General features: G+C 42.0%; 1 protein-coding gene across 2 annotated transcripts in view; it reads right to left on the reverse strand.

Moving 5' to 3' along the window:
* Nucleotides 1-26,299, reverse strand: part of PELI2 (pellino E3 ubiquitin protein ligase family member 2) — a 66,489-nt gene that overhangs the window by 34,978 nt on the left and 5,212 nt on the right. For both annotated transcript variants that reach the window (XM_058026529.1, XM_058026530.1), the window contains exon 2: nucleotides 5,822-5,951. In XM_058026529.1, the coding sequence (XP_057882512.1) occupies nucleotides 5,822-5,951 (130 nt within the window). The remainder of the gene's footprint in view (nucleotides 1-5,821; nucleotides 5,952-26,299) is intronic.

A 26,299-nucleotide genomic window follows, 5' to 3' on the forward strand; every position in this document is an offset into this window, starting at 1 on the left:
GCAGATCCCCACCACCCTAACACTCCAAAGAGAATCTCCCTCAGTACTGCCAGCTTGCAGGGTGAGTTATCCCCAACAAGTTCCAAAGGCAGCAATACTGTGCTCAGGCCATCCAGTTCCATTTGATCCACACCAGATTGGGGATTTTTCCTGACCTTTAGGAAGCTCAGAGCAGCCCAAGTCTCAGGAGACTTGCAATTCTAAAACCAGATCCATTTCAGGATTTCAAAACCAGATCCTATTCCAGGCAACTGAGAGTCCAAGCAGAATAAATATGAAACAGGACAGAGCTTCACCACTACAGCAGGTGGTCCAAAATTTCCACTCTAAATTCTGGGGAAGCATGCAGGAACCAGTCAAACTGGAACAAGACAGTTTTAAACAAGTCATGCTACATTAAGCTCAAGCTGTGAAATTTTCATCTTCCAGTGAAACAAGTGGCTCTGCCATCTCCAGTACAAATCCTACTCGTCACTTTTCCCGTGGCACAAAGAAATCCAGGACATTCCATGATGGGCAGCAGGATTTGCAGTGTCTGACCTTACACTACATTTAAACCTCAGCTGAGATGCAACCTTCTCCTTTCCCTGGTTCTGCATTGTCACAAGCCCGAAGCCCCCAAGTTATGTCTGACATGGTCAAGGAAGCTGCAAAGTGACAGATCCTGCACAGCAGTGCTCCCACAGCCTGGCTCCCTGCAGGAAGCCAAGGGAAGCTTATGGGGAAATGAAATGTTCCCCCATTTCTTGACACCAGCCTGGTGATCACTGCATCCTCCTCTGCTTTCAAAGGGCACCACATTCAAGTAGAATCTGCTCTAAAATATTGATTTAGAGCAGATGTAGTTTAAAGAGAGTTTACAAGGAAAGCATTTTTTTGATTTTTTATCCTCTGAAGGGGGAGCATGAAAACAAAAAGCAACATTAAGTCATAAAAAAATAATCGTTGTAGACCTCAGCAATTTTTAATTCCCCTTCCTTCACTAAACATCTGGGTTTTGTTAGAAAACACTATAAAATGATTTTCCAAAACCTTTGACACGGACCCAAAAGCTCAGGAGGGAGGGTTTCAAACCAAGTAAGGGTTGTTATTTATTCAGCCCTAGCAGTGAAATTGGTGTAACCACCTTCTCCTGCCTAACCATTCCCTGCTATTTGCAAGGGCACAGGGGTGGGGAGTTAACACGTTCAGATGATGCTCATTTAATAGAAGAAAAGGACATTACACCAAGGAAACTATTATTCAAGCAGACTCAGTCTGATGAGCCAAGAAAAAGCTGCTTCTGCACAAGCCAGGGCTCTTGAGACACCTATGCCATTAAGTTCCTTCAGAACAAATTAGTGCTCCATGAACTGATTAGACCATAAATAAGCCCAACAGGAAAAAGAGAAGCCACTGACAGACACAGCATCCTCCTGACAGCAGCTGAGCTCTACAGCTCTCATTCAGCATGAACACCAAAAAGCTGTCAGTGCCAAGAGGATTTGTGGCCTTTTTACTCCCAATTCAAAGGCCGTCAAAGCAGATGCAATATCTACAGTAGATCTCTAATCACAAGAATCCTATACTTTCATTTTCTCTCCTCACTCAAAGCACAAATTGCAGCTCTCTCCCCGACCTAATAATTATTCGTATGGCTGTGTTTTGTTCTTCTCCAGCAGCAGCAGGAAACTTGATTAGAGCTGCAGGAACCCAGGCAGTGACTATCCAAGCTGCTGTTGTGATAGCACAAAGCAGAAGCCAACTCGGCAGGTAATTGGACTTGGAAGTCAAGAGAGATCTTCCTCAGTCAGCTTGAAATAGTAATTTCATAGGGGAGAAAAGAGGTTGCCTTTATCTACCACAGGTTACCAAAGGAAAACTTTGATCCTAAGAAAGACAGACATAATAAATACCAAGACACACAGCCATAAAAAGGTTTTAAAGGTGGGGTTTTTCAAGTCTTCAGCAATTCAAAAGGTATTTGGAATCTTTTCTGGAGTCACTATACACATGCAATCACTTAAGAAAGCCCAACATTCCCTTGTTAAAAAGGAATACTTCCAGTGCTCAGCAGTTATATTATTTTGCCCATATTCTCAATTACCATCCATGCTGTAACAAGGAAATTCAGTCACATTTCCAGAGTAAAACTACCATCAACAATTCCTGCTTCCTAATGCCATACTTCAGGTAATTCAAATGTACATGAAGCCCCTTCTTCATTTCTCTAAACTTCAGGCCCATGGAAATAATTCTGAAGCATCAGAAGCCAACAGAGAAATCCAAATGCTCGCAGAGCCAAAGTCATGGGGGATTCCAAGATCAGAGTTCCCAGTAACACCAGTGAGCTCAGTGCTCAGCACTCCTCTCATATGGGACTGGGGCAGTTCTCTCCCACTGTTCCACAAAAAGAATCCCAACTAAAAATGTCCAGCAAGAAGCCAGGGCTGGTCATGAAGAGGAGCAATGAGGAGTGAAGATTCACCTGTGCTTGTACAGGGCAAAGTGTTAACCTAGTGATGCACTAGGTTAACAAGAGAGATTGGAGGTGGACTGCAACAGGAACATCCACACTTGGCAGGAACTGAGATCATGCAGTTTTATTTCCATAGCACATTACTGACCTGCTTAAGATCTGCAGGAAAAACAGTGCCCTCAAATATTATTCCACAGTGGTATTAAACCAGTTTCATTTTCAGACACCTCTTTCCCTGTTAGACTCAAATATCTCCAACCACAAAAAAAGTCACAAACTCTCAAAAACCCTTATAAAAGTCTCCTTTATTCCCAAAACCCAGTGAAGTCCAGTTCAGCAACCCATCATTCCCACAGGTGATTATTCTACAGACAACCTTTTATCCCACTCTCCCCTGAAGTTCAGCACTTACTGGAAAATTTCTGCCCAAGTAAATCCTGAAATCATTTCAGACACCAGCAGACACTGACTGGAGTTTCACAGCATTAAATATTGTGCATGAAAACAACAGTGAACACAGCTCAACTAAATGAAATAAACATTACAACTGGCTTCTGACTTTGTTAAACAGCTCCAATAGCTTGAAAATAAAAATCACCAACCCTAACTATGTTATGATGAGCCAACAGCAAACATACACCTATGAGTTTGGTAGTCAGAGGAAGGTTTTCACAAATTCTGTTACAGTGACTGATAAACCTTCCTCTTCATCATCAGACCCAGGTCAAGAGGCAAGGAATGGCCTCTGTGATGGGATGATTTTGAAACTCTAATTCAGCAAAGGAGATTATTAAAATCTTGAGAAAGATCCATACTCAGTTAATGAAGACTCGCACTCCATTCCCCAAAGCCCTATCCCAGACATGTCCACACAGACAAGCTTAGGACAGCAGAAGAATTTTAAGCTCTTTCTTACAGTAAAACCGATTTTGACAATGCTGGAAAAAATCACATAGGGGAAACCACAAAATTTACTGCATGGTGCCTAAGCACAGAGTAAATAAAATAGGTTTTAAAGCCCAGTGCATAATGTTGAAGAGATTCCTCTGTATTTTAACAATAACAACTCTGAAAAAACTTGAGACTTACTACCCCATGCACTGCTTTTCCCCTAAATATACCCATATACCCTCAGAAGACCAAATATTTCTGAATTTTCTTCAGTACCTCAGAAGGCAGAGTGGCAAAAAAAAAGCACTCAGTGGAAAACAACAAAAGGCAGTGATTCATATGCAATTAGCTCAGCTAAATTTACTACTGAAGCCATTGCTACCCCAGCTGTCCTTGACACCTGCACAGCAGGGACAATGGAACATGACAAGCATCCTCTTTCCATCTATTGCAGTGTTCAGGCTGACACACAAACTTAAAATTGGTGACAGCCACAGTTCTTGAGCTGCTGCATTAATGCAATCAGCACAAAACAGCCATGCACCTCGTTCCAGCCTCTCTTTGTCAGAGACAACACCAATGGAGGCAGTCAGGGCTTCTCCCTCCTCTGCTGAATCCACTCCCCAAAAAGCATCAGTGCCCTACACTTGTTTTTACACACAGGTTCAGTTTACAGTGACAGAAAAGCAGAACAAAACAGAAAATTGGTAGCTGGAAAGGTAAAATGAAGGATGTAAAGGGAGGAAACTTGTTAACATCCTATGAAGTAAAAGTTTCTGCTGGTTTATCTTTCTTAAATACAAAACTGAAAGACTGAGAGCACACCTAAACTTTTGAGGTCAAGTTGCCATTATTTTCCAAGAACTAAGCAGCTCACTCTTTATTAGCCCATGTTTCTTCAGGCATTTACACAAGTTACATGCAGAAACAATTCTCAGTAAAACAATTCAGGCTCTGGTGCCTAAGATGTGAGAAAAGCTGATGACAGCATCCTTAAAATCTAAGTGTCCTTTCAGTGCATGGGAAGAGCACTCACTGAGAGCCACTGCACCACTGTTCTGGCACACATCCACCAGCCCTGCCCCAGACAGCAGCACAAACACACAAAAGCTCCTTTCTAAGGGTTCAGAGAAAGTGCAAAATACATTCAACTTGACACATCCACCCGAATCCAAATGCTCAGAGGAAAGGCTTTAATGTCCCAGATCCTCTGCTATCTTTATAAGGGCACTAATTTGTACAGCACACATATTTTATCTGCACTACAATAACACTACAGATGAACATTAACCAGATTCCTTGTGGTGTCTGCCAGGTGTTTAAATATTTTGCAACTCAAATGCTGAAATACAATCTGCAGTCCAAATGCTTAAGATCATCCAGTGAGAACATGTGTCTATTTTCATCCACTATGTAAAACACATTTTTCCCTATTTTTTACATTTTAAGCAACAAACCAGAATTACCAACATATACTACAGCTCTATTGTGAAGGTTGATTTCATCAGGAAGAATTAACTCACAAAAGCCTCCATTTTGATAACAAAAACACTGTTTTGTAAAATATTTCCTGTAACTTTTAAGCCAAAAGACTCCACATTTATCTGCAGCAGGCAAGCCCTATACTGTTTAAAGAAACAAGCTCTGATATTGTGTATTTTGGTAAGTTCAGGCATATACTGTGTATTAGAAAATAAAACAATCCCATACTATGTATTAAACAACATTCTTGGTACATTTCTGAGCACAGTGTAGGTTCTTTCTCTCTGTTTCAAGAGATATTTTAGTGAGGTAAATTTCATACAAACCATCCTCTTGTGTGAGTGCCACTGCTTAACTCCTCCTCCAGTTTAGCATAAACTCTACTCACTTCTTGCTTTAAGAAAAAGGCTTTGAGAATGGAGATAGGAAGAGCTTTTGCAGCCTGAAATACATTCCACCACCAGAACTCAGACCTGGACAGTTCTATACATTAATGTTACTCTGTTAATACATTAACTTTGCTGCTTTTCCTCCTTCACCCACATTCAACTTCAGGTAAAAATTTGTACAGCATCATTATTAGCAAGAAAAATGAAAGGTCCAAAGGGATTAGAACATTTTTTATAGCACATCAGTTATCTTCCTGAAGAGGAAAGAAATATCACTCCAGTGAGAAAGAAACTAAAATACCTGTGTTTTTAACCCATGTACTCTACAGCTCAGATAAAACAGCCAGCACTGACAGCCAGATTTCTAAACAGGGGCAGGAAGGTCAGATTATCTCACACCTGAGCTTCCAGACTATTTTAAACTGGTAACTGGATTAAAGCTATATACCCCAGAAAGCAAATCCACTGCAGCCTCTTCATTAAACAAAAGCATCCTCCAAGCACAGAATAAACTGGCAGCAAGGTAAATCAGCAGCAATCCCTGAGTTTCTCTCCACTCAGGATCATCAAAAACGAGGAATTGCCAGTGTCACTCACATACCTTTGAAGTTTGAGGAGTGGAGACGACATGGACAGAGCTGGGTTTAACTCCACTTGCTCTTGATCGTTTATAAAGGGCAAATCTGCTTTTCCTGCGGCCCCTGTCACCATTAGGGAGGGATCCATTGTACCTGGAAATAAAGGAAAAGAGTTTAGCATAAAACACCACCAAGTCTGGAAAGCAGCAAAGGAGAGAGAGAGGTGATTTGGCCACAATATTCTGGTATCATCAAATGCATGGGGCAAAACAAAAAAAAGTAACAATCAGGCTAATTTTTGCTTCCTGAATTGAGCATTCAAACATTCCTTAACTACCAGTGGTTGGAATTTTATTCTCATTTAAAAGGTAATTAACTACAAATGAAATACTGTTTGTCAGCCACAGAGACATTTCTTCACCTCTAGAATCAAAGGAATGAAGAAGAACAAACTCTACATTTTTACTTCAATGTCAGAATATGAAAAGTTCTAAAATGTTTTTACCCTAGTACCCATCTGCCCACATCTCATGCAGGATTGGAGGAAAAACAGGGGCAACATGGAAAACCAGAGTAATTTATGGGCAAGTAAAACTATGAGAAAGGAATTTTACTCACACAGAATGCTTTTCTAGTTATGTTTCCCCTATTTTTTACAAAACTTTAATCCTAAAGGCTTCATCTATTAATTATTAAGGAAAGAGGATGCAAGTGTTTTTAATTTATGTGACTATCTCAGCCTCACTAATGACTTTCTTTATCAGGTGTAACACAGGAGCCCTTGACAGTTCTTCCATCTCTCCCTGAGGACACAGACCCAATGGATTAATTATTCAGAGAAGTCTGAAGCCTCAAGGGGACAGAGCTCCTTCCCCAGGGAAGGGATCAACTGGAAATTTCCTTGCAGTGCACAAGCATGGAATTCACCATCAACTCACCCCCAAGATTCAGGTCAGGTTTTCACCACCATTCCTGCCAACTCTCAGCTGGAAGAGCTTTCAGGGCTTTACTGAATCTTCCATGTCTGATCCTCAGAGATTTCAGACTTTTGCCCAAGAAACTACAGATGTTATTCCACTGAAAAATTTCTTCTGTCTTACTGGTGAGGTCTGTTCTACACTGATCTCATGGATCCCTCTCCTACAGTCTTTATTATTACAGGTTAACACTGCAGGCAGAGAAAGAATATAAAAAGGAAAGAGGCAGCAATGCAGTAACCCAGAATATTTTTTTTATCATTACATCCTGTGTATGTAATGATAATGATACAAGTATTACATCCTGTATGTTTGTGTAACAGGAGAATGCACTTGGAGAGCCTCCTACCCTTCTAGGAATCCCAAGGGCAGGACTGCTGAATGACTGAGCACAAGCAAGAACAGATTTAAGATAAAAATTATCTCAAATTTCACTGCTCTAGAACTTAAAACCCCAGACATTTTAAAAATGCACATTTAATACATGATGCTAAAGCCACAGAGAGAACTGAGAGACTTCCAGCTGAACTTGTCCTCTCACTCCCATTTTCATAGGGAAGACCACTGGGTCTTTCTGGAATATTAGAGATTCCCTAACACAGCACAAAACCAACAGGAGTAAATCACTACTATTTCATGCCAGGCCTACTTGCACCCTGAAATTTGTTATTAACTCTACTCCAGAGAAGTGCAGCCTGTGGATCCTCATCACAAGAGACCAATCTCTAGAAAGATACATCAAAATGTTTCACAGGCAACTTAAATACCAGCACTTCAAATAGGAGTTATTTGCATTCTTATTATTATATGTATTATTTATTTTTATTTATATAAATATATCGTTATATACATATTTATTTATAATTATTTATATAATTATTATAATTATTGGTTCTGCACGTGAATCTCCCTGGGTATATGCACATGCCTTCTTTCAAAGACATTATCAGGAATATGCCAGCAAGTTCTAACTTGTTGAAGACAACATTCTTTCTACAAGTATTTTTATCTGGAAACCTAAAAAAGTAACAACTCCCTCAGAAATAATATATAACTACTACAGATTACCATTGCTAGCTTTATATCCTGTAGTTATTGATTTTTCTTATACTTGTGTAACTGCTAAACAGTACTGGATTAAAGCAGTTCCACTGGAAGTTAAAACCAGGCAAGTGGGGTTTTATTGTCTGGGGGTGTCTCCCTCATTTTCAGAACACAATTTGAACTGGGAAAGTCCACTCTATTTCAATTCAGGTCTTTGTGGGGTTTAATTACTTTTAAAATACATAAATAAAGAAATTCAAGGTTAAAAGACCTCTTGGAGTCTTCAAATATTAAGGAAATACAAGCAAAGTGAATGCTGAACTCATTCACCCTGCTTAGCACTGATAAATTCTCAAGAAGGTTTTCCTTGAGAAAACCTTTCCTTTCCTTCTAGAAATGTAGCCCATTTCTACATTTCCTTTCCACAAAGGGCAGGAGGAATTGAGTGGTAGTTTTATGAATTGTTATGCTTCAGTTACAGACCTTCAAGTGTGATTTTGACCCAACAGTGGTAGAAAGAGCTAGGACAATTCCTAGGGACAGACATGTTTTAAAAGGGGGGAAAAAGGAGGGTGTGAGAAGTTGCCTCTTCCCACAACCAGCAAACACCTTCATTTTTCCTAGGCTTGGCCTCTCAAGCTGTTCCCCACAAATTAACCCTTTCCATGGCACTGCAGCCACAGCTTTGCTTCCCCCACAGCTTCCCTCCCACCTCCCATGCCCTGCTCCTGGGCTGCTCCACAGCCCTGCCTGTCCCTGCCTCCCTTCCCCACGGGACACAGCTGGATTCAGCACCCTGGAGGAGGAATCGCTGCCCACACCTTGCTCAGTCAGCTTTTCTAAGCACAGGCACTAAGAGCTACAACAAAACCTGCCCTGCCCTCTCCTCTCCATCCCTCTCTGCTCTCCTTCCACTGAGCAGAGCCTGGGCGAGCACCAAGTGCCTCCCTCTGAGCAGCAACAGGATGGAATCGCCTGTGGAGAAGGGACAAGGATTGAGGACACAAAATCCCCATCACCAAACAGTTCCTCTAAAGTGTTTGGTGACTAAACAGCTATGTTTTCAAACTACAGACTTAACTCAAAGATGTACATTTCACCAAAATCAAAATGGATTTCTACTCTGAGAAAGTTTTCACTCTGTCTCATCATAAAGCCACTCCACAAGCAGGAGCCATTTCCCATCTCCTCCGCACGCTTCCAACAGCTCCAGGATCAGCTTAGGGAACAGCACATGAGCACACAACTTTTGGCTTCACAAGACAACCAGTACTACCAAAACAACGGCAGCTGGAACTCTCCTTCACCCATCAAAAAACCTGGAACAAATGTTGTTTCCAACTAATAAACAAACTAGGAAAAAAACAATTTCACCTATGGAGAAGGGATGAGGATTGAGGAGACAAATTCCCCATCACCAAACGTTTCCTCTCACAAAGCCACTCCACAGGCAGGAGCCATTTCCCAGCTCCTCTACACTTTTCCAATAGCTCCAGGATCAGCTTAGGGAACAGCACATGAGCACACAACTTTCTGCTTCACAAGAAGGCCAAAAGAACTGCAACTGGAACTCTCCTTCACCCGCCAAAAAACCAGGAACAAATATTGTTTCCAACTAATAAACTAGGAAAAAATCCATTTTACAGGACAGAGCAATCATTTCTGAGAGCACTCTGCTCATACACAGATGTGTGGGGCACTTTGGAAGTTCTCCAGATGTTCATGAGACCTACACACATGGAAGGTGTCATAGACATCTTTTATGAAAAATCCTTCCCTTAGGATTTTTCCTCCTGAGAAGCTGAGAGGCCTCAGGAACAAAATGTGAACAATGGTTATCTGCTGCTGTGGAATGCAACAGGTGCATCTGTGATTGGTCTCATGTGGTTGTGTCTAATTAATGGCCAATCACAGCCAGCTGGCTCAGACTCTGTCCTAGACAGAGGCTTTTGTTATGATTCTTTCTTTTGCTATTCTTAGCCAGCCTTCTGATTAAATCCTTTCTTCTGTTCTTTTAGTATAATTTTAATGTAATATGTATAATAAAATAATAAATCAAGCTTTCTGAAACACGGAGTCAGATCCTCGTCTCTTCCCTCACCTGGGACCCTGTGAACACTGTCACAGAAGGAGCAGTCCTGTGCTTCTCCAGATGCTTCTCAGTGACAGCAGCACTGGGACAAGCTGCTTCATGAAAGCTCCTGGGATAATTATCTCAGCTGATAGCACTATTCCTTGCAAATAAGGGAGTGGTGCTGGCATGGGCTATGGGCACCATGATTACCAAAGCCAGTTTCCTACAGATTTACATCAAACACTGAAGAGTTTGGTATACAATGAGCTGCAAACTCCAATTAAGCTTTTCCCATGGCTGGGATGTGTAATGAAAGCCTCTCCTCCTCCTGGATTCAGGGCTGTCTGGAGAGCAAGACCACACTTGCTCTCTCCCACAGTCCACTGTGGCAAGCTCCTACTTTCTACAAGTCTTGTACTACTTGTACTACTACAAGGACTTGTCTACTTCAGAGATTAGCAACAAGCTTTGAACTGTTTGTCAGAAGGCTTGTTACACAAGCTTTTTTGGTTTATGTTTATTTTGGCTTAAAAAAAAAAAAATCTAGCCTAGACAATGGTAAAGTAAATGATAGTTCTGTTACTTGGTACAACAGCTCCAAATCATGACCTGCACCTTGGAAAGTTTGACTTCAACTCAAGGAAGTCGTCCTTAGAATTATGGTATCTACTAGCTGACATTGATGGTGATGCATGTAGCTGATTTTACAATGCTATCAAAATACAAGCCATCATAAAGTTAAATACTTCTTCATACCTATGCAAACTATCTCTCAAAAGACTAAAACTGAACAGCTCCTGATTTTCACTGGTAATATTTCCCCCAGACATAAAAGAATAATTTCACTTTGCTTTCCTTGTCTATGACTAACAGCTCTACAGCACCCCTCATCATTTTTGGATGAAAACCATCCCAAATGCCAGACTCGGCTATACACAGATGAGATGCTGCAGTTCAGGTGTTTCCATAGTTTTAGTGAGTCAAACAGCACATCTCTGCTCACTAAACAATAAAGCTGCACAAGCAAAATCAAACTTGAGCAAATCCTCCCTTGTAAGTACATTCTGATCCCACATTTGGTAGAATCCTGTAGAACATACACTACACATAGCAAAATTCAGTTTGTGCTTACACTGTATTTCCACCTTCCCTGAGCCCACACTGTTGCCAAAAGCAGCAGTCTCACCTTTCATTTATTAATTTGTTCCCACTACTTCTCTCCTTGGTTCACATGAAGGGGAAACAAAACTAGATTTATGTTGTAATTTAAGTTTTAAAACCACATTCCTCACTCTCCAGCCCTCAGCAAAGCCACAGAAACTCTTGTACCAGCAACATGGAAAGGAGAGGATTCCCCTGGAAGTGCTACAAGTCCACAGCTTTCATGACATCCACCACAGATGAAGGCTAAAGAGTCATTATTCACCTTTATAACACCCAGTCCCAGAGCTTTTCACAGCTCCACACTCCAGTCCTGACTAACTGGAAAACCTCTGCTGCTGAAGCATCCAACACTCCCTCCCTTGAACACACAGGGAAAGAGAAAAAGTCACATGTTTATAGCAAAACACAAACAGAAAGCTTCAACATACACAAAGCTGACAACAAAATAAGTGTATTTGTGTCTCCCTTTATATAATATCACTGCCAGTTCTTCATAGTCTTTACACCCTCTTCCCTTGTATCAACCTCAACAATTCATTTTGTGCGGAGTAATAGTTCAGCAAAAGAATGGCTAAGGATTTCCTTTTAAAAAAAAAGGCAAGAATTATTTCAAGCACATTTTTCTGCATCACAGCTTCAGAAAACAAGCAGTTGCTGTCTGCAACTGGCAATTTATCTGAGAATTTCAGTGAAACAGAACAGTGAAGTTATTCTCAAACTCAGCCTCATGGGGAAGAGTTGCCAAATAGCAACAGCAAAGCTAAGGGTACTTCTGTACTAACAGGATACTCCTGGTTCATTTCCTCCTTTGAACTGTGTGCTCTGGTGCTCTATCAGTGTCACAGATATTAACTCAATATGAATTTAGGTCTCAGCTTGTCTCCAGCAGATTGTGTGTCCCAGAAGCACCTCCACCCCCAGAGCTTTGCTAATCCTGCTCCTGTTGGGAGTTCTGGCAGTGAACACTTGGCTGCTCCTTCAACAGCTTCACAGATCCCTACAGCAGATTGCAAGGAACACCTTTAGTGCTGAGGTTTCTTGGAGGCTGGAAGGAGGACACTGTTTTATTTATACTGTTTTATCCTTGTTGCCCTCATTCCCAGGAGCTCCACAAGCCCCGAATGACCAGAAGGTTCCCTTTCCCCACTGCACCTTTGGAAAAATGTACAGCTGCATTCTGAGGGACAGAACACAGAGCTGGCAGAGCCACCTGCTCCATCCCCAACCCAAAGGCTTGACCCAGTCAAACCCAGTCAAACCCTCTGAGTTCGTCTGGAAAATCCAGGCCTCCCCACTGTGTTTCAATATCTTTAGAATTAAAACTTTCCCCATGCACACAGCAATGGAGAGCCAGGTAAAGCAAGGGAGACCCAGGTCAACCAAGGGAGATCCAGGTCAAGCAAATCTCCTGCACTTCCTGCCAAATCCACCAAAAAGCTTAAACAATCTTTTCTATCTTCCTTCTCACAGCAGGCTCATGTGCCAGAAGATTCCCACCAGATCTTGCTTTCTTTCTGAAGGAAAATGTTTTAAGTAGCTACAAGCACAAAACTAAAGTTGAATTGAGTAGAAAGGCTACAGCAATAAGCAACTCATGGATAACCAAAGGGCTTCTATCCTGTGATTAACAAAAAATACTGATCCAAGACCTTTGGTTTATGCAACCTGGGAGGAAGTTCTGAGGGAAAGACACAGTCCCACCTCAGACTCTGCTGGCTAAGACATCTCCATAGGCATAAATGCTTCCTAATCACTACCAGTTGTACAGCTTAACAAAGCCAGTCTTCCTGCAGAGCAAGAAAATCCAAACCAGCAAGTTCCAAAGTCCCAAATAATCTCATCTCTGCACCCAATTAAAAGCAATGTTTTTGCATCTGTGAATTTGATTATCCATAAGAAGGTATGCTGGAGTTATTAATTGTGGCTATAAGCAGTTTGGGGGTGTTTTTTTCTTTGCTTCTGAGACAAATGTTTGTTCTTACAACTTGCATTTGCAAAGTCATTTTACATCATAAAACACTTCAGGGAGCATTCCCTTCTCCAGCACTTTTGGAACACCCCTTGGCACAGTGATCAGCCCTGTGTGTTCCCCACAAGCCTTCTCCTCTTCAGCACTAAATTTTAGCATTCCTTGCTTTGTTACCTGCTCCCTGTACTGTCCTCCAGCCTTCAAAGGGGCTGCAGTGATTCTGTGCAATGCAGCCTGGCCTGATCTGTGCCATGACCCCAGATTTTTCAGAGAAAAGGCTGATTTGCATCACTGGCTCATGATTAGGAGCTACTTTTAATTACTTTTTTTAGCTACCTTTCTAAAGTTGCTCCTACCATCAGGAACCCAGCAGCGAGCCATCCCAAAGCCTCATGTTGCACTCACAAAACTTTGATGTTCACATCCACCCAGCCAGCCCCATGGATTAGCTGAGCACACAGTAACAGGTTATGTACACCACAAACAAAACAAAACAAAACAAAACAAAAAAAAAAAAAAAAAAACAAAAAAAAAAAAAACAAAAAAACAAAAACAAAACCAAAAAAAAAGCTTTCAGAGGCAACTACTGCAGATCAGATAAGCCAGAACCTACTTTCCTCCTTGCCAGGGTATACAAATTAAGTAGAACTTTATCTGCTGGAAACACCACAAGAAGTCACATGTGCAGTCGCTGAGGTTCTCCAGGGTGACCTTAATTATTCCCTGGTGCTCTGGAGCAGAACTGGTCACTCTTGTGGTTTGGGGAGGAAAGGCTATTCCTGGCTGCTGTGGCCTCCCCCTGTTCCACCCACTAAGAGATTAAAGGATCTGGTACCCTACATACTCATATTTGTAATTATTCCACTCCACACATCCCCCTCCAGCACCAGCAGGAGTACCCTGCTATTACAACAGCTGTAACATAAGAGTAATAAAAAATCAAGTTTGATTCAGGAGAATATTTATAGAAAATACAGCTGACTAATCCTCATGCATGTTTAGCTTACATAATACAGGCACTTGAAGAAAATCCACCTGATCTGTGTTAATTTCACTCTATACAGAAAATTAAAGGATACTCTTGGCTTGCAAATACCAAATGGATTGTGTAAGAACTGCTTTGAAACAGCTTTATTTACACCACACATCCAGCTTCCTCCAAGATTCCCAAAACTCTTGGCTGTTTTGATACTCTTCTCCTCACTGAGGGGCAGAGGAAGAAATTCTGGAGTAAAATAATACAGAAGTAACTAGCCCCAAGTGAGGGGCACAGGAGTCAGGGCTTTATTACTGCAGCACAGAAAACCAGGGGGATGCAGTCAGGAATACAGAAGAGCTGATGTTTCTCCTGGGTTGGAAGAAACTTTTGCAGAAACTTCTTCCTACACTCCTTGATTTTTCTTAGCAAGTGTGTTACTTGTCCTAGATTATTTTTCTGGAAAATAATTTGTTACTTTTGTTTTTGTGAAATCAAAGACAGCTGTGTAAGTCGCACAAGAGTTTGATTAAAAGCTGACACTCTGGAAGAACCCAAGGAACATGCTGATGCAGCCTGCTAGAGCATCAGGATAAGCTTCAATTAAAGCAGTCAAATAACCTCAAATTCCAAACAACTTAACAGCTAAAAACTCTCTAGGCAGGGATGACCTGAGTCTCACAACATAAAACACAGATAACCATGATATGATCAAGGAAAAAGAAAGGCAGCAACTTTAAAAGAAAAAAACTCCACATTTAAGACACTATTATACATTTCCAACAGAAGTAATACGCCAGCAGAGCATCAGAATGCAAGAGAGTTCCCTTTCAGAAAGCAAAGGGTAGAGGGTAAGGAAACCTCTTCTTTCACATAATGATTTCCTTAACAATCCTTATTTCCAACATTTTACTGCTCCCCCCAGCATTCACTTAACAAGGAGGCAATTTTATTGAGTGCTTTAAGCCCATCTCCAAAGCTGCAGCTAAAACCATTCCCCACTGCAGAAAACCAGCAAAAATGCACAGCAAAATACAGGGTATAAACTAATCAGGTTCATTTCAAAGCATGCTTTTTATTCCAGCTAAAAGAGCACAAGAGATGGGCAAAGCACCATGTTTAGAGAATCCTCTTTCCAACCCTAAACATCTCACAGCACACAGGAAATGCTGCTCGTCTGAGAAGGATCCATAATCCACCAAATGGCACTGGAATTGTGGGCATGGTGTTTGGTTAAACACACACAGACACAGCAGAAAGTGAGATCTGACTTTCAGTGCACTCAATACAAGTCAGTAAAACACAAAATCCCTTTCAAAGCAAAGTACTACACCCAGCTGGGTTTCAGTGCACAGGAGGAAAGAAGGCAAGGAGGAATCCTGTTGATCCACACCACCAGAGGCTTAGGAACCACACAGCTTTGTTTGGAAACTATTTACAATGTGCTCCTAAACATCACATCAAGAAAAGGCTGCAAGTTTCAAAACTGAGACAAATCAGACTTCACAGCATGCAAGGGGACGAGAAACCTCAAAACCCACCTGCCCTGACATTCTGAACATTCTATTTGTACTTCCCACATGCTCCAAGGTGCAAAACCAAAGTACTCACATTTTAGCCTGAGGAATGAGCAGTAATAACACCACGTTACAGCTGAAACTGCACTACATTAAACATTATGGAGAAACTACATTTCACTCAAAGGAACATTTGAGCCCTTTGAAAATAAAAGCACAGTCCTAACAGTCATTTCCTAAGAAATCAAATGCTTTCCCTAAAACCCTATCAAGGACTATTTGATAATTCACATTTTCATAAGAAAAGGTGATAGCTTTCTCATAACTTCAGTTCACCTCCAAATACAAGCATGGCAATGTCATTTTTGTTATTTCACAGACAGTGGAAGAAGTTCCAGGATGTCTATTACAGCTTTTTCAAACACTCAAGCATAACAAGAATAGTCTTAGGATGGTTTCAGTACCATTTAGCACAGAGAAAGAGAAAATTTGCATCCATTTTGTGAATATAGGTGATCTCACCAGCAGTGCACTGAATAGAAAGTGAGGCAACTCAGCTATTGCATCCTGAGCTGCAACATCTGAGTGTAATTCCATCAATCTGAACATTCCTTTTAGTTTCCCAGGGAAAAAGACACCCTTACAAATGCACAGCTCCCAGTTCAACCCCAATTGCTGAATAGAATCCCAAACATTTGCCTCAGAAACAGAAAATAAAGAATTGGGTTTCCTTCTTTGTGGCACTTGCAAGCATTGCTGCCTCTGAACACAGCAGCTTCCTTAATATCACTGATTCTGCACTACATCAACTGCTCCATGGCACAAGCTGTCAAAGGGAAGATAATCCACTGCTCTGCCAGCTCCTAGCATGTTTAGAGTGGGTAAGTAAAGAGAAAAAGCAAACAATTACCTTTCTGCCTGTTCTTGGTTAGCAAGTGTGTTATGTGCCCTAAAATCCACACAGAATAAATAATTCTTCATATCATGTCTGAAAGAACTACCTGAAACCTACAGAGGCATCACAGCCCTGCTGTAACTGTGGGGGCTTTTTAAAAAAGTCTTAATGAACCAGAAATTAACAGTGCAGCAGTGCAGAGAGCTACACTTCAATATATCTTCTTCAGACTTAAAACACGCTGACAGCTTACTAATTCAGAGCAACCTTGGGTGTTTGCTTTTATCATCATTTATAACAAAGTTAATCAGACATCTCTAGCCAGGAAAAGATTTCTGCAAAGCCATTAGGTGTTTACTGCTGATCAGCAGAATGAATTCTGATCTATGTACCTTCATGGCAGAAAAGCCTTTCAGTTTCACACTTTCACCAACAGAACGTTGAGATTTGCCTCCCTTGAGAGGGTTTCCCAAAATGCTACATAAAATAAACATTGACCTTTCACAGGCCTCAGAAAACACCACTTACTAAGAATGAATCAAAGCAACACAAGTGATGAATTCCTAATGTTTTTTCATATCTAAATGCTCAGAGATTCTGATCTCTGAAGAATCTCACTACACAGGAGATCTTGCTGTGCTCTGCAGATGGGAAGGCATCTCCTCCTCACTGAAACAGCAAAACAACCACACAAGACTGTGTTCACACACAGAGCAAGCTCTGAAACTCTGAAGCCACACTGAACTCTCTAAAGCAGAGAAGTTCCCTAGAGCAAAACTCTCACTCAGCTCCTCTGCAGGGCTATTCCAGCCTGGTTACTTCTGGTTAAACTCTGCAAGCTGAAGTTTCATTCCAACAGATATTAAGTAATGTGCACAAGTGGCACAATGGCTTGTAGAAAAGAAAATAAGTTTAAAACCACAGATAGTTCTCCCTCAAATTATTTCCTTTGGAAATCCAGCTCTTTTTCTCTGCCAACACCCACAAAGACAGACAGCATACTATTACTATTTTTGTTCACCAACTTCCAAGAAAACAAGCCACCCCATATGTTTCTCTCTATTTCTTTAGACTCCTTTGATTCTTAAGGCAAGGCCGCCCTACGGGGCAAACCAGACCAAGAAAACAGAGGATCTGCTTAAAGCAATGTTTCCCCAAGTACAGGCCGTAATATCAAACAGCATTACAGGACTCAGAAGCAGCTTTTGCAAGCCAAATGGAAATTCAGCTGTGGAAATAAAGCTCACGAGCCCGAGACTGAAATTGGAAGTGCATTGCCCAGCAAAGCATGACTGCAGGAGCTCGTTCAGAGACACAGAAATCAAGTAATTGATTACAGCTGCCTGGCTCCAGAGATTCCCTGCTGCCCTCGAGTTTTTCTACCTGACATCACTCTCCATAAGGACACCTTGGCCATGCTGCACTGTTTCCAGCTGAAGAGGGGAGTGGTACAATGCTGAAGAGCTCTGCAGCTACAGCAGCGCATGAGGATGTGCAAGACTCAGATTATGTCTGTATTATCTTGTTTTTATGTGGGTTTTGCAGATACCAAATTCTTTCCTGTCCTCCTTTGCCCAGCTAAAGGTGCTGCGTGTGCATTTCAGAACATAAACCTTTCCTACCCTGTCAATTTGGCATTATACCCATAGGAATATCTCTAAGGGTGTCTCACAACTGTTTTCCTATCCTCCTAAGTATAAAAATAAGCATTTGTAGAAATTTCTCAGGCTGCACAACCTTGAGGGGCAGCAGGAGATAAGAATGACATCCAGAAATACTCACAGCCCATCAGTTTGTTTCAGTATCTTTGTAGAATTCAGAAGCAATTCTCTTGGAACTGCCTATTAGAAAGGAACAAGCCTGAAATCTACTAGAGAAGCATTCATGTCTGGACAAATCCCAAATTTTTCCTTTTAGAGTTTCAGCCAAGGACAAAAATCCTCCACTAGGTTATTTTACAACCACTAGGAAGACTTTCCACATCCAGAAAATTTAAATGTTTGAGTAACACACAATACTATTCTTAGCTCTGAACTGAGCTCATCCATGAGGCAAAATATGAGGCTGCTAAACTACATGGAGACATTGCTGACAATTCTCAAAGCAGTTTCAGGTTGTGTTCAAAAAAGCTGATTTTCCAAGAAAAGACAACACTCAGAGTTATTCTCTTCTATACCCAAACCTCTCCTACATCCATCCCTCAGTCACCTGGGGTAGCAGAACATTTGTGTCCATTCCCACTCACTCAAACTCAACATCCCAACGCTGTTATTACTACTGCAGGCAGCAGAGGTGAAGCACTGGCAGTGACAAGGAGAACAATGAAAAAACAAGGAGTTTCATAAGCCAGGGAACCAGCAAAGCATGATTTCCTCTGGGTACATGTCTTGCAGTTGGATTCCTTCTTTGTCTACTGAGGTGACAGCTCCAATTGAAGCTTTTTCTCAGAGGTGAGAATCAGTCACATGGATTCCCTGATGTCTAACAAGGAGGGGGGTAGGAATCTCATTCATCTTTACAGCCTCTCCTCACCAGAGCTCAAATAGCATCGGGAGGCTGTGGAATAAAATCAGTTCAGTGACATCCTTCATTTCCAGTTACAGACTACAACCTCACCTGTCACTACACTTCTCAGTAAATCACAGCATATTCACCAGAGGCAGATGGAAAATGACTGGGAGAGGGAGCTTGTGGTGCCAGCAGAGCTGAGGCTTCAGTGTCCTCCTGCAAGGAAACTGCCAGGGCAGCCAGGAGCAGTGAGGGACTGCTTCTCTGCAGCTGTGGCATCACCAGCCCAAAGTGACCCCTTGTTCTGTCCCAACAGCAGATCCTTCACAGCACAAACAGCAGCAGTTCCAGGGGCCACTGACGCCTTGGGAAGGCTGACCTAGAACAGAGGCTGACCTAGAACAGAGGCTGGACATTAAAGAATAAAGGAAGGATTTATTAGGAGACCTCAATGGATCCACCTTGGGCAGCACAAGAGCCCAGCCAGGGCTACACCCCAGGTGAACCCAAAATGGTCACAAAATGTCACTGGTCACAGGGTCTCTCACTTTGATCAGTTCTGCTCCGTTTGCACATTGGAGTTCATTGTCTAACTGCAGCTTTACGCCATGCAGTCCCATCCCTCTTGTTTTTCTCTCTTCAGTCCACATTGTTTATGTTCTTGGGCCTGAGATTTGGATGGACTGTCCTTGGTCCCCAGCTAGAGAAGGAATTATTTTGTCTCCCTGCTCTCTGCACATAGCTCACCATCCCCAAACAAGAAGCCCAGACCCACACATTAACGCAGCACAGAATCTGAAAAACATAAAAGCTAAAACCTGAGGCATCACTACAAGCAGTTATGACCATCAGGGAAACAAGCACCGGTTGAGAACTTCTCCAGATTTTAACCAGGATTCATTTATGCCAAGACAAACTGTCCATTTGAACAGTCATTATGTGGGCTTTTGTTCTTCCAAAACAAACAACAAATAACAGGAAACTAAAAGGTCCTGTCAAATTCTGCTTGCTATACCACATTTTTTTCACATGTTTGACAATAGCTGTCACACTGCATAGGTCTGTATATCAAATAAACTCAGTATTTCTCCAAATACAGAGTAAAGTCTAGGAAGAAAAATGAAATGTGTGTTATCCCTAACCAGAGCAGCCTTTAGATTTAATAATGACTAAATAAACAAAGGCTGCTCACAATCACTCACACAAGCTCCACTCAGTTCAGGCACAAGTAAGAATGGTGCAGGAGGTGGGAGAACATTCCTTTGGACTCATGGCTACAATAAATGAGTTGTTTTTACAAATGAATACATTTATTCTCTGGATATTAAAGAGCATCATACATTCTTATCTTAGTTTAACTCGGCTAAATGTTTTGGTCTCCTGACTTAGGCATGACAAACTGATCTTTAATGCATTTCTCAGTCTCTGCACCGCACAAAGGATCCCAATTTTACCACCTGACATATTCAGAACTAATTTCCTCAGCTCAAAAAAGTGAGACAGCTGGTTTTTCTCAACTGTCATCTCTACCCAAAACTTAAAAATAAGCCCATACTCCTGGCTTGGGTCTGAATATGATCTGCAACTGGACCCCAGCCAGCCCCAAATCCAGTTCCTTCCCTCCCGTCTGCACTGGCCACAGAATGCCCAGAGGTGAAAGAGCAAATCACTTTTTCCTCACTCTGCTTGCCCTTTCACAAAGTGTCATTTTACCATTGTCTCTTTACACCAAGAGACTGCCAGTAGGTAAAGCCATAACATAAACCAGTCTCCTCCAAAGAGCTGAAGGTGCAAACCAGCAGTACGTGATCAGAGTTGAATTTGAAGTCACATGGCACATAATAAACTAGGAGGGTACACAGAGCTTGACTTAAACCTTGTTAATCACTTAAACCCAGGCTTTGCTTACAGAGGGAAATGTACTTTCTGTAGTCTCCCTGCATCCTTACATGGAGAGCTATTTGCTGGATAACACCAGTCTCTGCATGCTGGAAACTCTGAACTTGCCATAAAGCTGGATATATGGCACTCAGTTCTGCAGCTGGAAGTGGAATTGCACAACCAGAGATAAGGCACAGCTAAGTGAGCAATGGAGCCCCAGCATTTGTGCTCAAACATGGAAAAAGGAACCAAACCCATGTCAAAAGTTAAAGCTCTTTTGCTCTGACAGCAAGCAGACTGAAACTACTGGAAAAAACCCAGCTTAGTTATCTTTCATAGGCAAAAGCAGGAACATACCCAGAGATTTTGGGAAAGCTCCATCAAAGTCTTTTAAACGGGCACAGGGACTCATTACCAAAAAGGGTAGAAAAAACCATTTGGGTATTAAGAAAATATTTATGGAAATGACAGGAAAAACTTGCAGTGCACATCCCTAAAAGCAAACAAGCAGTTTGCAGTCTCTACCCTGGCACCCTGAGCAAGGCATCCCAGCTAGGGAACAAATCCCAGCACAGGCAGTGAGACCAAAGCACTGCAGCTCCCGTGGAGGCAAATCCTGCAATTCCCAGGCTGCCAGCACCATCCAAGGGCAGCTGCACACCAGGGCTGCTCTGAGGCATCTCTCAGCTTTCATTTTCATTCTTCCAGCAAAGCCAGCCTAAAACAAAAGTGGAGTAAAAAAACCACGCAAGGCTTTGTCCATTTGGCTGTTGCCAAACTTCCTTCTCCAGTTTTCGCTCTGATGGAAGAAGTTACTCAGCTGCTCACATGAACCAACACCTGCCTCCTCACAGATCTGCCCCAACATCAAATCATTCCATTTGCTTAACTTGCCAGTATTTTTTTGGAAAAGCCACCAAGGTACTGACAGCCCATTTAATTAAATCTTCTGGCAGTCAGATGAGGGAACACTTAGGAAGAATTCCTCTGAATTCTCCAGACCTGCAGCAGGGCACTGCCACCTCTCCCATCACACTGGAATGGGACTTGTGCCCACTGCCCAGCACAGAAAGCCACACACCAAACTCACAAATCAAAACTCACTCCCTGGTGCACTGAGAAACTAGTCTGGCAAATTTTAAGATTCAGAATGCAATCCAAAGTAAGTATTGCATGTATGTTAGCAGGAAGGTTAGGGCAAGCACAAGGTAACGAATCCTATCAAGTCTGAAAGATTCATCTTAAACACCAAAATGATTTTGAATCCAAGCATTGAGCTGCACAGCTATTTGCTCTCAGAGGTCAAACATACTCTAGGAGGAAGGCAGCTTGAAAGTACAGCAACATTTTGGTGTATTAGTCAATGCTCCATAAAAAACACAGTCAGCCTGAGAGGTGCTGAACCCTGGCACAGCATGTGCTGGGAAGCAGGAACCTCACAGCCCTCGCGATCTTTCACCAGCACAGCATCTCCTGTGAAAGGAGGACACACACAAACTCTGCTCCTGTTTCAAAGGCTCTGCCTCCACCAGCACTAAACCAGACACCAACAATCAAAATGAATTCACGCTGTTGCACATGAAGAAATACAGCTGTGCTTATATCAAAGTTTCAGCCCATTAACTTTTGTGTCCAGACTAAACAGTTCTTTCACTTTTCCTAGGGGCACGTGCTCCAGGGTTTGCACCTTTGGGTTCCAGTTTATTTGTAACAGGCAGGAGAGATTTAAGCTTTTATTCACTTCAATTTGTTTACTTTCATACAGGGACTAATTGTCTTCACTGTCAGTCTCACCCTGTCCTCATCCAGGACATTTCCATGCCTTAAGAGGATACACCTCAGAAGTTTGAAGCCTACCTGTTTGTTGAGGCATTGTTAAAGCCAGCCAGTTTGAAGAATAAAAATCTTTCATGACAGCTTATGAACTGGATTCTAAATTAAAGACAGCACACACATTTCTGAGTGAAGAGTAATTTGAAAGCCCACTAAGCACATCAGTACAGTTCAGTAAGTGCTTCAAGAAGTTAAAAAGTGTTCCTCAGAAAGAAACACTGAGAACTTTTCATTCTCAATTCCTTGAACGTAAAGAGAAAAAGAAAAAATTGCAACAACAGGGCTCAGTTAACATTGCAGTGCTCAAGGAGGTGACCACAATGCTTCTTGGCCTTCTCCTTTTAACCTACTATGTGCCAGCTGCCTCATAACTTTCCTTGCCTGTCCCCACTCCTTTGGGGAGGCAGCACAACACATTTTACACAGTATTTGACCCACTGCTGCCTGCTGGCACCTCTGGTAAACACAATCAGTTGCTCCACAGCAATGTAGCTGCATCACAGTTAATACAAGCAGTAAATATGCCAGAAGAACATCAGGTCTTTATTGACATCCATTCAGTGTGGCCTCCGTACCAATTCCTGAGAACAGGAAGCCTTGTGCTGCCCAGATTCGGTGCAGCCCACATCTACTCCATCCTCCTTGAAACACGAGTTGCATCTACAGCGAAGTCAGCATGAAATACTGAAAATTATACTGTTAAACGGCCTGAATTAAATCACTTCCAGAAACACAAACCAGAGCCTGCTTGCTTTCCCTCTCTCCAGCATAAACAAGCTGCTATTGAAAGCAGGATGCCTAAACAGGTCCTTCAGCTATCAGCACCTCCACATCATTCCTCATCAAACAGAGCTCATCTCCAAACCACTTTGCTTTTAACACAACAAACTTCAGCTTTGCAGACGTTGTCTGTATCCATTTTCACAACTGCTGTTTATAATGTGCTCCCTCCAGATGACATTTCTGTTGTGAAACAGAGGAAAGCTTTTAGCTGAATTACTCTCTCTCCTCCATGAGCCAGTAACTGCTGTACTACCCAGCTGTGGGCGTGCTTCCCAGTGACCTCACACGAGCACTTCCAGGCTGGAATACGAAGAACTCAGTGAAATTTCATTGCAAAACAGCTAATAGTTGCTATTTTCAGGAACAGAGGTTGCACTAATCAGAAGGAGTAGAAGCATTCTCTAGCTGAAGACAATGCAAGTCCGGGGTCACCTTGTTCACACATCACTCATAACCCCATCACACTAAAATGCTGCATCCTCCCACCACACAGCCCCTCAGTGACAAGTCTTCAAATACCAACTATTTAAAACTGCTGAAGTTTCACCATAGAGGGATTTCCTACAAGGACTGTCTTCCTGAATCCTAGGATCTTTTAACTCGAGCCAACAAGTGCTGTTTGTGGGAAGGGCAGAAGAGATGTTTATTCCTAGGCAAACCCAAAGACAGGTTGCTCTTAGTGCTGAACTCCCAGCACCACAATGCCTACTCAGACTTTAAGAAAACCCTACAAACAGTTTGCTGCCCTCTGTCCCCCCTTGCTCTTTGGTTTTAAATCATTATTCAGCCACGGACACTGCAGAGACCCAGGGAGAGTGTTTGCACAGGAGGTGACATTACAAGGTCAAACAGAGGAGTCAGCACAGAGGGGGCACAGCTGGTGGGACAGCACTGCTCCTGCTCCGCCCCAGAGCTCACCAATCTCTGCTGTGGAACCCCCACTGCTCCCAACTGTACTCTTTGCTTAACATGAGCACCAGGACTATTCCAGCCTAGCAAGTAATAGGATTAAAGCAGTCTAATCCCAGATGTTACTTACAGTTTTTCAGACAAGGCACAAATTGGTCCCCCAAAGTATGGGGATATCACTGTGAACTCAAGACTCAGGACTAACCTGTATAAAGCTACACCAGGATAAAAACAAATATGATGCAAAAATAAGAGAGGCATAAAATTCTAAACTACATCTTATCAAGAGGGAAACAAGCCCTCTGAAGGAAAGGCAGGAGCCCCTCAACATATTGGTCTACTATGCAGATGTAGTGAAAAATGCAAGTTGCACCATTCAGTGATGTCTTTATAAAACAAAGAGAATGAGCAGCTTTGCCTCAGAAGTCTCTGGAAGCAGGCACAGTCCCTATGCCAGCATCCTCACTGCTGTCCCTCAAGGTCTGAACTCGTGACAAGTCACATGCAAGCTTCCAGTGGTGACCTTGGGACGGAGCAAGAATAAACATAAGGATTTCTGTTGATAAAAGAAAAAGCATCCCCAACACAAATGAGATTTAGGGTATCAAACAGCAGAAGCAAAAAAGGATTTGATAACACAAAGTACACTGGAAACCAGCTCGAGATCCTGCTTCCAGCAGGGAGCTTAGACCAAACCCTCCTCTACTTCACTTGCCACAGGACAATAAGCCACGAGTATGACAGTGCAGAATAACCACACTGAGGGGACACCACAAGAAGCACTAAACAAGACTGCAGCTAACCCACCAGAGTCATCTTTGGAAGGTTTCACAGCCACACATGCTCAGGACAAACTGGGAATGTGCAGACAACCAACAGGAAACAAGACACCTCTGTAGGACTTTGTAAACAGTTGTAAAACTTCCCTGCTGGCACCCTGAACTAACAAACCCCACCCGGAGCAAGGCACAGGCTCAGCACTACACTCACACACCTTCTTATTAGGGTACAGAAGGAGGAGTTTGTTATCTTAAAGTATCAAGTTTATACCTTCTGTCACTACTGAGCAAGTTAAGAGCAGCATTAGTTCTGTAAGTATAAACCAGCCATAATTTCAGTTTGAGCTGGGTAATAAGTTCCTGACTTCTTAGGAAAAATCTGTTCTCAAGCAACCTTGTAATAATCACAGTCAAAGAACAGCGTGCTGTTAAGAAGGAACATGAAATAGCTTAAGTAAGATACTGCTTTCAGCAACAAAAAACAAACCTTAACAGCCTAGAAAGTAATTTCTTGGTTTATATGCATATTTTAAAGTAACCAAGTGGACTGTTAGAGTATTTACCCATGTACAAATTTCAGCTGAAAATGGAAAACTATTAATCCCTGATTCTGCCAGGGCTGAAGAGGAACAGCTACTTGGTTCTACACAAGAAGTGCATTAAAGGCAAATCCTACATTTCCCAGACTTGTTTATTCAGAGTAAACTGTTTTCCATATTTTAAGGGAAAAACCCTGAGTCTTTCACTTCCACATGTGTGACCTCCTGCCTGTACACACCAAGGGGATTAGTTTAACTTCCAGAATGCACTCAGTTTCCTTTTTATAACAAACATTAAAGATGCAGACGTTTGATGCTGTGATTTGCTTCAATAAACATAGAATTTAGAGTCTGACGTTTGTGCTCTCTGATTTTACATGGGTACGGAGATGTTGTGAATAAAGCCTACAGCTGGATACAAATTTGCACTCTGAGAAAGTCAACAGTACTCCAAGGAATAGGATAGCTGTAAAAAAACAACTCAAGTATGTTTTCTTTCTTAGCTTAAATGAAGCAAAACGTTTGCTCTATCCAGCCATACACAAGCTTTCCAAAAAATCCACAGACCTTTCCTCAGATATAATCCTTTCCACTGTTTTCCTACTCTGCAGTTAATGTTCTATTCAGACACAATTCTTCTGGTGTTTGATTAA

This window comes from Melospiza georgiana, chromosome 6 (genome assembly GCF_028018845.1).
Source record: "Melospiza georgiana isolate bMelGeo1 chromosome 6, bMelGeo1.pri, whole genome shotgun sequence".
NCBI lineage: Eukaryota > Metazoa > Chordata > Aves > Passeriformes > Passerellidae > Melospiza > Melospiza georgiana.